This window comes from Mchenga conophoros, linkage group LG9 (assembly GCF_057382185.1).
Source record: "Mchenga conophoros isolate Kocher_MC1m ecotype Shallow Benthic linkage group LG9, M_conophoros_male_GT1.1, whole genome shotgun sequence".
In the NCBI taxonomy this organism is placed as follows: domain Eukaryota; kingdom Metazoa; phylum Chordata; class Actinopteri; order Cichliformes; family Cichlidae; genus Mchenga; species Mchenga conophoros.
In genome coordinates, this window is record NC_140534.1 from 4,771,715 (window position 1) to 4,785,767 (window position 14,053).

General features: G+C 40.8%; 1 protein-coding gene across 1 annotated transcript; it reads right to left on the bottom strand.

The window, feature by feature from the left end:
- Nucleotides 1-8,685: 8,685 nt before the first annotated feature.
- Nucleotides 8,686-9,607, bottom strand: LOC146566641 (uncharacterized). Its single transcript, XM_085285894.1, has one exon. The coding sequence runs from the start codon at nucleotides 9,605-9,607 to the stop codon at nucleotides 8,999-9,001; it is 609 nt and encodes a 202-aa protein (XP_085142020.1). The 3' UTR covers nucleotides 8,686-8,998.
- Between the last annotated feature and the right edge of the window lie 4,446 nt (nucleotides 9,608-14,053).

Consider the following 14,053-nt stretch of genomic DNA (forward strand, 5'->3'; position numbering starts at 1 on the left):
TCACTCACAAAACCCTCACAAAAATATTAAACTAAACATGAAGCTAGCCATGTGTAGGAAGCTCCTTGTGCCCTTATTCACAAGAGCTCACCATAGCTTAATTATGTTGCTAGAACATAATTAAAAACATAGTGCTGCGCTCAGTGATAAAGAAAATACAAAAAGATAAATAAATAAGATTTAAAAGATAAATGCAAAAGTCTTTAGCAGTCTTTAGAGTACAGTGACTGAATGTGAGTATGTGGGTCCATGAGTCTATGTGACTGTGTCTGCAGGGGAGCAGAGCCAAAGGGCAGGTGGGTGGAAAGCTTTCACAGCTCTTGGAAAAAAGCTGTCCCTCAGCCGGGTGGTGCTGTCTTTATGTGTCTATACTGTTTCCTAGATGGCACCAGTATGAACAGTTTGTATCCCCGGTGACTGGGGGCAGCAAGACTGGCCTTCCTCTGCAGTCTGCCAGCGTAAACTGAATTGAGGTCTGTTAGCTGTTCCCCTACAATCTGCTGGGCAGTTTTCAGCACCCGGGCCAAGTCTTTTTTGTCCTGGACTGTGCCATACTGGAGTCTTCGTTTTCCTCACCAGAAAGGAGGTGTTCAGTGACTAAGTCAGATCTGAGGTGTTGTGGAGTCCCAGGAATGTGATGCTGGTCACACACTCCACCATCTCCCCTTGGACGAGGAGAGGTGGGTGCTTGCAAAGTCCTCCTGGGCCTTCTGTCATCTACAATGACCTCCTTGGTTTTGCTGGTGTTAAGCACCAAATTGTTCAATAAACACCACTTGGACAGATGCTGGTTCTCCTCTCTGTAGAGGGTCTCATCCAGGGGCGATTCTAGGATAAGAGCTTTGGGGATGCTGAGCACCCAGAGAGCTGCCCAGCCAGGCAAAATAAATCTCGATGAGACTTCTTCCCTGTCTCTGTCAGTCCCTGCATCCTTAAATGTCTCCAGTTGTCCCAAGTTGTCTATGACTGTCTCCTTGGTGCATTTAAACCCCCGTTCCTCCCTGCCCTCATCATCTGTTGTCTTTGTCTCCGTTATCAGTCATCAGAATTTTACCATCTCTGTGCAAGTCTGCAAATTTCTTTATTAAATCATAGTATTATCAAATCATAAGATGACAGGTGATTGTTGTCAGGTGTGTGGGCCAAGGGCGGGAGCCCACAGTGAGCTCCACCCAGGCAGAGAGGGAGAGAACCGAAACAGCAAATGTAGCCTTGTGGGGCCGGCCGGGCAGGCACGGAGACCATGACAGACCTTGTACTTTCCCCTCACGTTCTCCTCTTTCCTCTCTCCCTCTTTGGACTGACAATCATACACAAATAGATTGTATCCAATTAGATGAAAAATTACATTAATATAAAAAAATACTATTAAGATCACTAACAAAAAGTCCTCTCTCAGTGTACTTTTAACCAAAAGGCAAAAAACCAAACCAGACGAACATCTAATAAAAGATATAAACATTGAAACACTGATCCAACATTATTCTTGATTGACGGATCATTTGATCTTACACTTTTACCTGAATGTGGCTCCTTTTTTTGAAAAAACTTCCTTATATCCATTATGAACCTGGTTGTCTCTCTGTACACAAAAACACACACACACACACACACACAACAGGAATTATAAGGTTAATGGACATTCAGTCAGTTAGTATCCGTTTCAAACAGGACAGTGGTAACAACAGGCTATGGACAATTATAAGTTTTAGATTTAAAATAGGCCGTATACATTTCAATGGGCGCAACAGGACGGTCAAATGTCGCTGATTTTACTACAGAGCAGGACGGATTGTAGGGTAGCAAACATCGTCGGAAAACACGTTTTCAACACTGCAGGTTACCTGGTGTAATGTTTTTCAGCTAAAAAGAAACATGGTCTGACTCCTACCTAACTATAGAAAGAGTAACTGAAGGTTAAATGCAGCTAACATGTCCTGTTTCCAGCCAGGCACTTCCACCTCCGCTCTGCTGTGTCTCAGAGTAGGAGAGAGGCGAGCTGGAACAAACCATTTTGGGAGGGGGGGTATCTATACTTTTGCTGTAGAAATGTTATGTCTCAACCAAGTACTGTATGCTTTTTATATTTTTAGTAGTGTGTCACAAAAACAGCAAATATTGTCAAAAAATAAGAAATCTTTGGGGGTGCTTTGATTCATCTTGGGGGTGCTTCGGCTAAAATTGCCCCTGGTCTCATCATTGTTTGTTATAAGACCCACTATGGTGTTGTTGTCTTCACTTCACCACCATGTTTGAGGAGTAGATAGCTGTGTAGTTATAGGTGAAAAGTATAAAAGAGCTGGACTGAGCCCAACGCCCTGCGGTGTGCCTGTATTCAGGATGATGTTCTGTCTTTTATTCTCACCACCTGAGACTGGTTGGTGAGAAAGTCTCTGATCCATAGGCACATTGGTGTTGAAAGTCCCAGGTCATGGAGCTTCACTATCAGCTTGTCTGGGATGATGGTAGCAAATGCTGAACTGAAGTCCAAAAATAGCACCCTAACATAAGAGTCAGGATGATACAGGTGTGTCAGGGCTATGTGCAGTGCAATGGAGACAGCGTCTGCTGTGGACCAGTTCCCCCTGTAGGCAAACTGATGCCGGTCCACACCAGCAGGAAGGTCTGTTCTTGATGTGTCTTAGGAGGATCCTCTCAAAGCACTCAGTCAGGTCACAGCTGATTGTTTTGGCACAATGATGGAGGACTTAAGGCAGACGAGGACAGTGGAAAGTTGCATGGACAGATTGAAAATGTCCAAAAAGACCCCTGACATTCAACACATGTCGTCAGAGTCCTCCCCAACACCTTGTCCGGTCCTGCGGCTTTGTTACTGTTAATCCTCTTGAGAGAAGAAGTCACTTGGAGCTGCAGGATCAGGGGCTGATACTGTTCCTCTAGTTGGAGGGGAGAAACGGTTATGCTGCCACTAGTGGTGTAAAATCTGGAGAAGAAACTGTTCAAGGTATCAGTAAGTGAGAGATGCCTGCTGGCTGGTGCTCCTGCAGTCTGCCATGGTCCTGAGTCCTCTCCACATGTTCCATGGCTGTTGTTGAACTGCTCCTCAATGCATATCCTGTACCAAAATTTTGCCAGCTGTATTCTTTCACAAAAGGGACATAACAAACAAGAGAACATAAACCAGATATTACCAGTAAACTCAGTGGCATGGAAGGACTAAACTCAATACTAAATTATAAAAAACTCAATTATAACAACTCAGGAATCACAAATGTACAATAAACTCAGAGAGCTGGGTCAAATGACTCAGAACCATGAGAGTTACTCTGTTTATTAACGGCTGATTGCTAAAAGGGTCCATTACAAGTAATCTTTTACAAAAGTAATGCAGGCCAGTCATGGCAATGGAAGTTGTCAGAACTGCTATTTTTATGTGCTTCAGAGTAATAAACCTCAAAGTACATATGGATGAACATGTCTTCCTTCGCTGTGTAACATTATCACCACATTCTTTAATTCATTTTAAGGAGGCTGTTGGTGTTTTCCATATAAAGTCAGTTAATGATAATAATGATAAATCATAATAATGCTCGTTTTAAGTGGCATATTAAATACATTTTTATTACACAGACTGTCAACTCTGGTAACGTTTCAGGTTTGGTATTTTTCTCTCAGAGATTAAAATCCCAGTATTGAATTCAACCATCTTAGCGCCTTTTCTCAGTGTTTTATTCCATCGGTTTGAAAGGTAGATACCAAAAATATTCCATTATGTGCACTGTTTCATGTGTGTGCTTGGCAGGAAGGCTATGAATACAAATTCCCAAAGGCATACAATTTAAGTTTCGTGAGAATGGCGGTTGGTAATACCATATCTATTTCTCTTTCTGAGAACAATTGTAGAAAACATTTTACGATTTGGCGCCCAGAGTATGTCTAGCATTTGACCTTTCTTTTCCATCTCACAATTTTATGAGATGCCATCCTGGGTTGCTGCAATTTGTGCAGGTAAACGAGGCAAAGCTGAGCAAAGCAGCCGCCAGATATGGAGATGAGACTTTGTTTCATGTCCCCGTGGGCTAGAGGTGAGATTGAAGGCTTGGTTTTGAAAATGCATTTAAAATGTTGATGTTTTGTCTCCACCCTCTCTTTTTGCCTTCATCTGTAAGCAAGACCTAAATCAACCTACAGCAATGAAGCGAACAATAACTGATGTTTAGTAAAGCGGTTTCCATTTGGCTGTTTTTCATCCTGCAGGTCATCCTCTCCTGGAGGTTGTCATCTCTGTTAATGCATCCAATTTTTTCTGTGTTTACCTGTGTTCTCTCTAAGATATTGCTGTATCATACAGAAGATCTGAGGAAGTAAAATTAAAATTAAATTAAAAAATACTTTAATTTTATTAAACAAATTGTCAGTTTAGAGGAGACTATGCTGTATGGGATAACACAGCTGTAACAGAGCTAAGTGTTTGACTATGCGTTTACTATTTATTTTTTGTTTTTCTTTTGTTTGTTTTATTTTCATTTCAAGCTTAAAGATGGATTTGCGACATTCTGTAACTGTATCTTTCAAAGTAATCAGGATAGTCTTTGTGGTAGTTTCTGTTATCTGGTCTTTAAGTGATGACGTAATGAATCCTGCTTCCAGGCCCAAACTACTCTGCGTTTATTAAGGCTGTTGTGTTTTTAACATGTTTTAATGCTTTGTATCTTGTTCTATTTAATCTCAACAAGCCCCCAAAAACAGTCAGTGATCACTGTCTCGTTTTTTATCACCGCTAATCATTTTAAAGCTCAATTTTTAAACCCTTATGATGAAACTACAGCCCAGCCCATGCAGCAGTATATTAATGACTAACCTTGTATTGTGGATGGATTATCTCAGTTGTTCTTGTGAATGAAGTTCATCCTGCCATGTGATTGCATTTGTCCCTAACCATTAGGGTTGCCAACTCCCTGAAAAATAAATAAGGGACACCTCGTGGCCAGGGCCGGGCAACCCAGTTGTCTTCACCCTTCCCAGTGTGGTAGCTCTTTTTTTTGTGTGTGAAATTATTTTTTTAACCATTTGACTTGAAGTTGATTTAAGCAGATGCATATTCTTTGTGATATGAACACATGGGAAACAAATGATCATTTAACCATTTATTTTTAGCTCAAAATGAAAACATTAACACAGTAAAACAGGTCTCTTTCTTAAACAGAAGCCTGTCATGCTTAACTTTTGAGAATATAAGTAAATCTTTCTTTAAAAGAACTCTGTCCTGCTTAACTTAAAATTATATAAATTAATAGAAAACAATAGAAAGAAAAATATTCTTGTAACTGTGCACATATAGTGCATTTAGTACAATTGGCTTCAGTTGAGGTATTATTTCAGCTTTTCTAATGCTAATCAGCTGCTCCTGTTTGTAAACCCGCTTGTTCCCATGATTACGCACCTTAACTCATCATCATTATTCATCTATGTATTACTTTTATGTATTAGTGATGTATTTGTTGTAATCATCTATCCTTGCAGTTGTTTATTACACAAAATAAGTTATATTATCACACTTCTGGCCACATAGCGCTGATATTCACTGCACATGCCCATATTAACTTTTTCCAGCCAGGTGTTTTCCTTTTCCCATTCCTCCCTGTGCTTTTGCAGCCTATTTTTCTTTCTCTGAGCGAACAAACATTGCTGCTCTAATGCTGGGCTCACACTGTGCGATTTTTGGCCCATTTTGAGACGATTTCTGAGTCGTGCGACCGATTTGGTGATCAGACCGATTTTGGCCTTCATCGTGCGTCGTGTAGTATACGTGGGGTAACGAGAAGCGATTAACACCTCACGACCAGCTCCCGATCATCAATCGCTCGTGAGGGTGTCACCGCAGCCGCTCACACTGCTCACGCGCAAACACGTAAACGTCGGTGAAAAAGACGGAGCAGCACGGCTGTGCAGCGTGTGATCTGGACACAAGCCATGGAGGCACAACTTGTAGAACTTTGGAAAGCTCATCCGAGCCTTTTCGATGTGGCATCACAAAATTATCACGACCACAACAACCGTGAAAACAGTTGGATTTACACTGCTGCTTAATCACAGCTGCCTGATCAATGTTTTTCATTAGCAATTTAGCAAAGTTGATGGTGGTGGTGTGTCTGTGTGAGTGAAAGACAGAGAAAGCGAGAGCGACAGATTGTCTGTTATAACCTTCATTTTATGGACGCACAGTGTGAGCTCTCAGGTCGCATCAGAGTATCGGGCGGTATAGTGTGAGACCCTGCATCGTGACCTACCAACTTCTAACCCCTGCGAGTCAATCGTGCAGTTTGAAAATCACACAGTGTCTGCCCAGCTTTAGGTGTACTGTCATCCGAGACTTGCACCGTAGTGTCGGCGTTTGTTTCCCTGTTGGCCATGCTTCTTGTTGTGGTCATCTGTTGTCTTCCGGTATTTTCTCTGTAAACGACCTTTCCTCGACCAATGATATAATCTGAATTGTCATACTCGAATTGTCATAAGTGTGCTGTCAGCTCATTGGTCACAAAGCAGGAGAGGGGCTGGGAATTATGTTTTCAAATAAAGCGTTAATTCCATTAACATTTATAGACTACTTTTGATTCTCACTGTATTATGGGACAAAGTGCGTCGCTTATTAGCTCAATACGGGACGTGTACTTTTGTTTCTAAATACGGGACGATTCCGTATTTTAAGGGACGGTTGGCAACCCTATTAACCATTAGGAACCCTCACATTAACTTATCAAATGGAAAAAAAGCATTAGCGTTCATCCTCCAGCTTCACTGTTTATATTATGCTAACATAGCTGTGTCGCTAGCGATCACGTAGCACATCATTATATACCAGCTAGCCAAACTTCAGAAACCCTACAAACGTCACTGCTGTTTAGTTTTCTGTCTTCATTTATGCTGGAAGTGATAACAGAGCTGTACACTTGAATTGTTTCAGAAATCTCAGTCAGAACATGCTATATCATATTTAGGTGGAAGCTAGTGAGCTAACCTCCTGCTAACTTCTAACTCCGTTAAATTTCATAAATTCTGTTTTCATGGATGCCTGGATGTTAAATGGTATTAAACTTAATTGTTACACCTGGTAAAGCAGCAACACTGATCATTTTATTAAAGATGATCAGTTTTTCAACTCTCAGTGATGCTGCAGTGTTCGTTTGACTTTGGGACCTGAAGCGGAGTTTGGGCCCAGAAACGGCTAATGACATCAGACTTACAGACCAGATAGTATTGTTTTGCCATGATGACATATAGATTTTGTCAACTTCATGGCACTAGAATGTCCAAAGGTATCAAATAAGTTGCCAAAGTACTCACCACAACTGTTATTCCCACTTCAGAAGATCTTGAGATGCAAAGAAGGAAAACTCCAGCACACTCAGATATACACAGTGTGATCAGAAAGAAACAAGATTTATCTTGCAATCTTGCACTGTGTGCTCTGTGATTTCCCTGGGGACTACAAACTTGTGGAGATAGCCAACATCAAATTCTATTTCAAACTGACCTGAATGCTGTATGCTGGTAATGAGTATCACTGGTAATAAGAGGTGGTATATTAGGTGGGCAATGAGACCAGTTGAAATTTTTTTAGCATTCATTAAAATGTAAACCATGAATTCACCTCCAAGATGATACTATCAGTGTAGCGTTCAAATGTAACAAGGCATCTGAGGGAGACTGTCCAAAGCAAACAATCTGAACGGTGGTGCATGTCACTTTACCATCTTGTGCTGTCTCAGAGCACATGAAAAAAAAAAAGGAAAATCTTTGCTCACTGGCTGGACCACATGCCACATTTGCAAGGGAACACACAATAGGTCCCTGAATCACTAGATGTCTCTTCAAACACATTTTGCTATCCGGGCGTTAAGTCTGACATCACTAGCCGTGTCTGGACCTAAACTCCGCTGCAGGTCCATATATCAAACGATCACTATGGCATTACTGAGAGTTGAAAAACTGTCTAGTCTTTCATCTTTAATAAAATGATCAGCGTTCTGCTCTACCAGGTGTAACAATTGAGTTTAACATCCAGGCATCCATGAAAATGGAATTCATGACATTTAACAGAGTTAGAAGTTAGCAGGGAGTTAGCTCGCTAGCTTCTATCTAAATACAATATCAAATCAAATCAAATCACTTTTATTGTCACATCACATGTGCAGGTACATTGGTACAGTACATGTGAGTGAAATTCTTGTGTGCGAGCTTCACAAGCAACAGAGTTGTGCAAAATACAATAACATAAACAGGCAAATATACGAATGGCTAAATCTGAAACTAATAAATATATCAATCAATCAAATCAATCAATCAAAGCTTTATTCGTCACATGCAGGTTGCCCTGCAGTGAAATGGGACCCCCTGACCTTACACATATAGCACAAACATTACATGGGGATACAGGTCAGAGATTGGTAGAATCAGAGAAAAAAACATTGAAATGTACACTACAATGGGGAAAGTACAAGAGGAAAAAAAGAGACCCCTACTCATGCTGTGCTTCCATGGTAGGACAGCATGAGAACAGGAAACAAAAAAACTCCTCTGCACAAAGAGCACATAAATGTCCACAGCACAACATTATGAAGACATGACAAGCTACAGGGGTGGGTGGGGGGTGAGGAGTAATCCGAAGCGAACACAGCAGCCCCCCTGCACAGCGCTACCATTCCAGCGCGGCACACAGACCCACCGTGTTCCCTCGCAGGAAACAAGCATCGAAGGCGTTGGAAAGGGAGGGGGGATGAGTGAGTGCCTATCAGTGTAAGTGTATGTGTGTGCGTGTCCATAGTTCAGCTGAGACAGTGTCCTTCGGCCTATCAGGCTAAGTAAACAGTCCTCCAGCCAATCCAGGTGTCCTTGCATGGGATGGGAAGAATAGTCATCACACAGTCGTTATCAGGGAGTTGTTTTGGTGGGCTCCAGCCTTGGGCCTAGCAGCTGGCGCCGTGGTGTCCAAATGTTGAATATTGTTGATTTCTCCTTTATGCGAGCAGCTCCGAATTTAGCACTCTGACACTGGTCTCTCGATCTCCCGTTGGAGAACCGCGAGCCTCCCCATGATGGTATCAAACTTCTGTTCCGTGGTGTTGTCATTCTTTTGATTCTGAGACCCCACAACTGCAGTGAGCCGTTCTGCGATGTGATCCAACTTTCGCTCAAGGGTGTCATTATGAGCAGGCCCCTCTCTGATGTATCCCATCATACGCTCAGTGGTGTTAGTTTGAGCCTTCACGGCAGCTGTAAGCGTCTCCAAGGTGTTAACCATACTGCGTTCGGTGTGAGAGGTCGCGCCTCGACCCATCGCTTCAATTCCAGCGGTCAGCTTTGGGGGGGTTTGAACAGCTGGTTCCGCTCTCTTATTTCTCCGATAAGTCAGGGCCAAGCCAGCTCCGATCAGCAAGAACCCTGTTATCATGGTTCCGAATAGGTAGATATCTTCAGCGTCCTCGATAGACAGTCCCGCCAGGCACAAGATCCTCCAGGTCTGCCACCCGTCCATCGTGTATCCGGCAGGGAAAGTCCCTCCAGGGCACTCAGGCTCTCCAGAGCCCAGGCTTCTCGTTGAGAAAAGGGTGTCAATAGCATTCAGAGACCAGTTGATCAAATCCATAATTCTCTTTTAGGTTTTAGAGAACGACAGTGAGAGACTGTTCGAGGGAAAAGTAAGTACAATATATAATAGTATATGCAAAAAAAAAATTCTGGATGTGTATACTAAATGTTTTTCTATGTGTGTGTGTGTGTGTGTATATATATATACACATATTTTACAAATTAAATAGAATCAACAATAAATAAAATATATAAAAATATACAGAGTTGAGACATGTGCAGAACAGTGGCATTACTGTACAGTATGGAGTGCATAATGTTGAAGTTCCAGCAGTGAAGCTGAGGTGTCTATGACGTGTTCAGCAGTCTGATGGCCTGATGGAAAAAGCTGTCTCTCAGTCTGCTGGTTCGGGACCGGATGCTGCAGAACCTCCTTCCTGATGGAAGTAGTCTGAACAGTTTCTGGCTGGGGTGACTGGAGTCCTTGATGATCCTCCCCGCTTTCCTCGGGCAGCGCTTCCTATAGATGTCTTGGAGGGAGGAAAGCGAACTGTAGAGGGTCCAGTGAGTCGGGTAGTGCAGAGCGGATGAAGTCCCTGACCAGGGATTTGGATTCAAGATGGCGCCGAGTATGGCAGCCTCGTCGCGAGCTCCCCCAAGCAATATAGCATGTCCTGACTGCGGGGTTTTGGAAACAAATTAAAACGTACAGCTCTGTTATCACTTCCAGCATAAATGAAGACAGAAAACTAAAAAGCAGTGACGTTTGTAGGGTTACTGAAGTTGGGCTAGCTGGTATATAACGATGTGCTACGTGACCGCTAGCGACACAGCTATGTTAGCATAATATAAACAAGCTAACTTTTTTTCCACTCGATAAAAGTTAACGTGAGTGTTCTCGGTGGTCAGGAACAAATGTAATCGCATGGCAGGATGCTGTAAAAGGACCAAACTTCAGCCAGGAGAACAACTGAGATAATCCCTCCACAATACGAGGTTAGTCATTCATATACTGCTGCATGGGCTGGGCTGTAGTTACATCCTAAGGGTTTAAAAACTGAGCTTAAATAAATGATTAGCGGTAATAAAAGCCGAGGGAGGTCAACAGGGATCACTGACTGTTTTAGGAGCTTTTTGAGATTAAATAGAAGAAAATGCAAAACATTAAACATGTTAACAACACAAAAGCCATATTAAACGCAGACTACTTTAGGCCCGGAAGTAGGATTCGTCACGTCATCACTTAACAATCGGATAATAATAATAATAATAATAATAATAATGATAATAATAATAATAATAATAATAATAATAATAATAACTTTATTTATAAAGCGCTTTCAAACAAAGTGCTGTACAGCTATTTGAAACACGCAGCCACAGGAGATGGAAATAATACTCACCATGGGTTGTATTATAACATGGTGTATATATTCAGTGAAATATTATCATATACCACCACATTTGAACTTATTAGGTTTTGGGAACACATGAATTCCTCCCTATTTTCCTGTTGTAGCAATGTGGGTGATGGTGGAATGGGTGGAGGGCAGAAGATTCCCCAGCCTCAGATCACTGCCATTCTTCATGCAGACACTTAATGCACATGAGAGATTTATTCTCTTTGTTAAGGGGTTACTGCATGGCTTCAGTAGCAGCATCTTGCAGGCCATGAGTGCCTTCTCAAAATCTTAATTTCATTCAGGACTGTGGAAGCTGACGTGACAAAAAGGCTCACAAAATTGCCTCTACTGCAAAGCCCAAGCTCTATCCTGGGGGTATTAAACTTAAACTTTACTTTAGTTCTTTGGGCGACATATTGCCCAATTCAGGCTCTTATTTTTTTTTCTCCCCACTTTTCAGTTGTAAATAGTAAGATGATCAGCTGTTTGAAATGTCTTAAAGACCAATTTTATATCACTGAGAGAATTCAGAAAGAATTTAAGCACAGTTAATGGAAAATTACATTCTTCTTACTTGCATGAAATGTGTCAGCTTAGTGTCTACACTTACTGTAAAAGCTATGTTTAAGGTGTCTACAGGTAAAATGTGAGGTCTAAATTATCATCGATGAGAAGCAACCCTATTCCTGATTTAACTATAGTTAAAGACAAGTTCTCCTTTTTGTATAAATTTTGATCCTGAGTTCATTTTTTAGCCTTCATTCTGCCTGTGTCAAAACAATTAATAATGTAATCATGTTCTGGTACTTGCAAATGTTGCTTATGGCCATGAAACATCATCCTTGTTCACATGCTCTTGATCAAACAACTTGAAGTTGAGACATTATTCATTTTTCAAGTCAACGTGTTTCAAAATCATTGCATTTTGATCGCACAGAGGCAGTGACTGATTATTGTTGTGGGGAAAAACACTGAGAGAATAGCTTTCAATGCCAAAATAGGACCAGTTCAAATACAGGTTAGGACTGCTAGAGGGTTACCTAATTTACATTTTGCTATGAAAAAATAAGTCTGAACTGTGAGCAATAGTGCAAGCCATCTTTTGGAGAATAGGAGGTATATGCGTCCAACACTGTGATTATTACTTCCAATCTGTTCAGATTTTAGGATCAAGATCATAAATCAAACCTTATCACACAAGCAGCACTTTGAGGGAAAATTGCAGCTATACATATTCTTTAAAAGCTGTCAATAGGACATCATTCAGTAGATGTAATATAGAGTAACTGCACATGGCAATAACCATGACACTCCCAAAGCACTTAAAAGTGAGGTCATTTGGAGTTCATGCCTGGGGAAGAAAGGTTGCTTTCAGGTGTTGAAGAGGTGACCCATATGGGTTTGACCAAATTGATTTTTTATGTGAAAATTGATTTGCTTTGGTATTATATCATCATCGTATTCTTCTGTTAAATTGTCTGATTAGCCTGATAGATGTTCACAATACCATTTTAATTTTCATGCTGTGTTTTAACCAAGTGCCAAAGCTTTTTAGTCAAAAGCCACTGTTGTCCTTCTCTTTCACACTGAAAGACCTTTAATCTTTCTTGGGACTCTGAGCCTTGACTTATTCTCTGTTTGTAAGAGCACATTAATTGTGTGATTTGTTTATAAAAGAAAGTTCTTTCAAATTGTATGTACTGATATACAGCTACACTAGAAAATACTGTTCATTAATATATATTTGCAAGCCTCTGAATATGTCCTTAAATGTTTTTGCTGCCAAAATATCCAAAACTGCATTAGAATGGCCAAAGCTGTGGATTTGTCTTTACTGAATATATTCACGAACTTTGTTACTTTGTTAGAGAAGTGATCGAGATTTTAATGATACTATCCGGAAAACATTCTTTATTGCATTACTGCACAAATTCAAATAATTTAACTGACACAAGGCAACTGTTGTTGTGTCCACAAAGCACAATGTGTTTTTGCACATTCTTTGATAGCAGCATAGGTTGAAATAATGATGGTAATGGGATTTAAGGAGCTTGGAAAAAAAGCATCTGGACTTTTTCAAGTTTCCTTGGAGACGTTTCACCTCTCATCCAAGAAGCTTCTTCAGTTCTAAGAGCAATTGATGGAGAGTCCCAGATAGATTTTAAGCCCTATGGGAGTGTCCCCCAAGGGGGTCATGAACCCCTTGTTGATCCTCTACCTAGTCACATGCCATGGTGCCAAATGTCTTCAAGGAAATTTAAAGAAGTCCAGACACTTTTCTTTCCAAGCTCTTTCGACTATGATGACCTGGATGTCTGAGAACCTTCTTAGACAGATGCTAATGAAGCAAGAATGAGCTGATGATCTGCAAGCAACAGGTTGAACACCCAAAGTCCTTAAAGACGTCACCAACGTTCACTCTATCATGCTGAAACTGAAACTGTACAATTTTTCTTTTTGCCTTTGAATTCTGATTGCACATGATGAGTCTCACTTATTGTTACTCACTGTTTAAGGGTACTGCTGTAAACATTCAGCCTTTGCAGCAGCATTTTGTAACCATATTGTTGGTTTTACATTGTAGTTTTAATTATATAGATACAGTGCTAGGCTATGATTACCTGAGATTAGTTTTTGTTCTGTTCTGGATATCTGTCACCGAAATTACCAGCGTTTGAAGGAGCAACAACTAAGGGCCAAGTGTGATGGTTAGAAACACAGAGTGCTTTAAGTTAATGAACTTTAATGATACAGGCAATTATTTCACACATAGTAAACAATCTATCTTTCTCAAAAGCTGTTCAAAAGCTCCAAATAAATGTGTCTATCAGTAGGCTGTAGTTTCATTACAACACTCAAATTAATCTCCTTTTGTCCACACTTGAATTGGACTAATGCACAAAAATTGCCTGTAACCTCTACACTTTAGGAAAAAAGGCTTTTTCCCCTCTTTTAATGGGACTTTCAAAATAAATCACTCATAGCACCAAGCTAAATTAAATGCAGTATATTTTCAGTGGTTGCTTTTAACCTGCTGTGCAGATGGAGTAAGCCATTCTATCGCTATGGTGCATTTACTCAACAAAATGCAGCTATAAATG

Coding starts and splice junctions, on each gene's coding strand:
- LOC146566641 (XM_085285894.1), bottom strand. CDS start 9,607: ATGGATTTGATCAACTGGTCTCTGAATGCTATTGACACCCTTTTCTCA.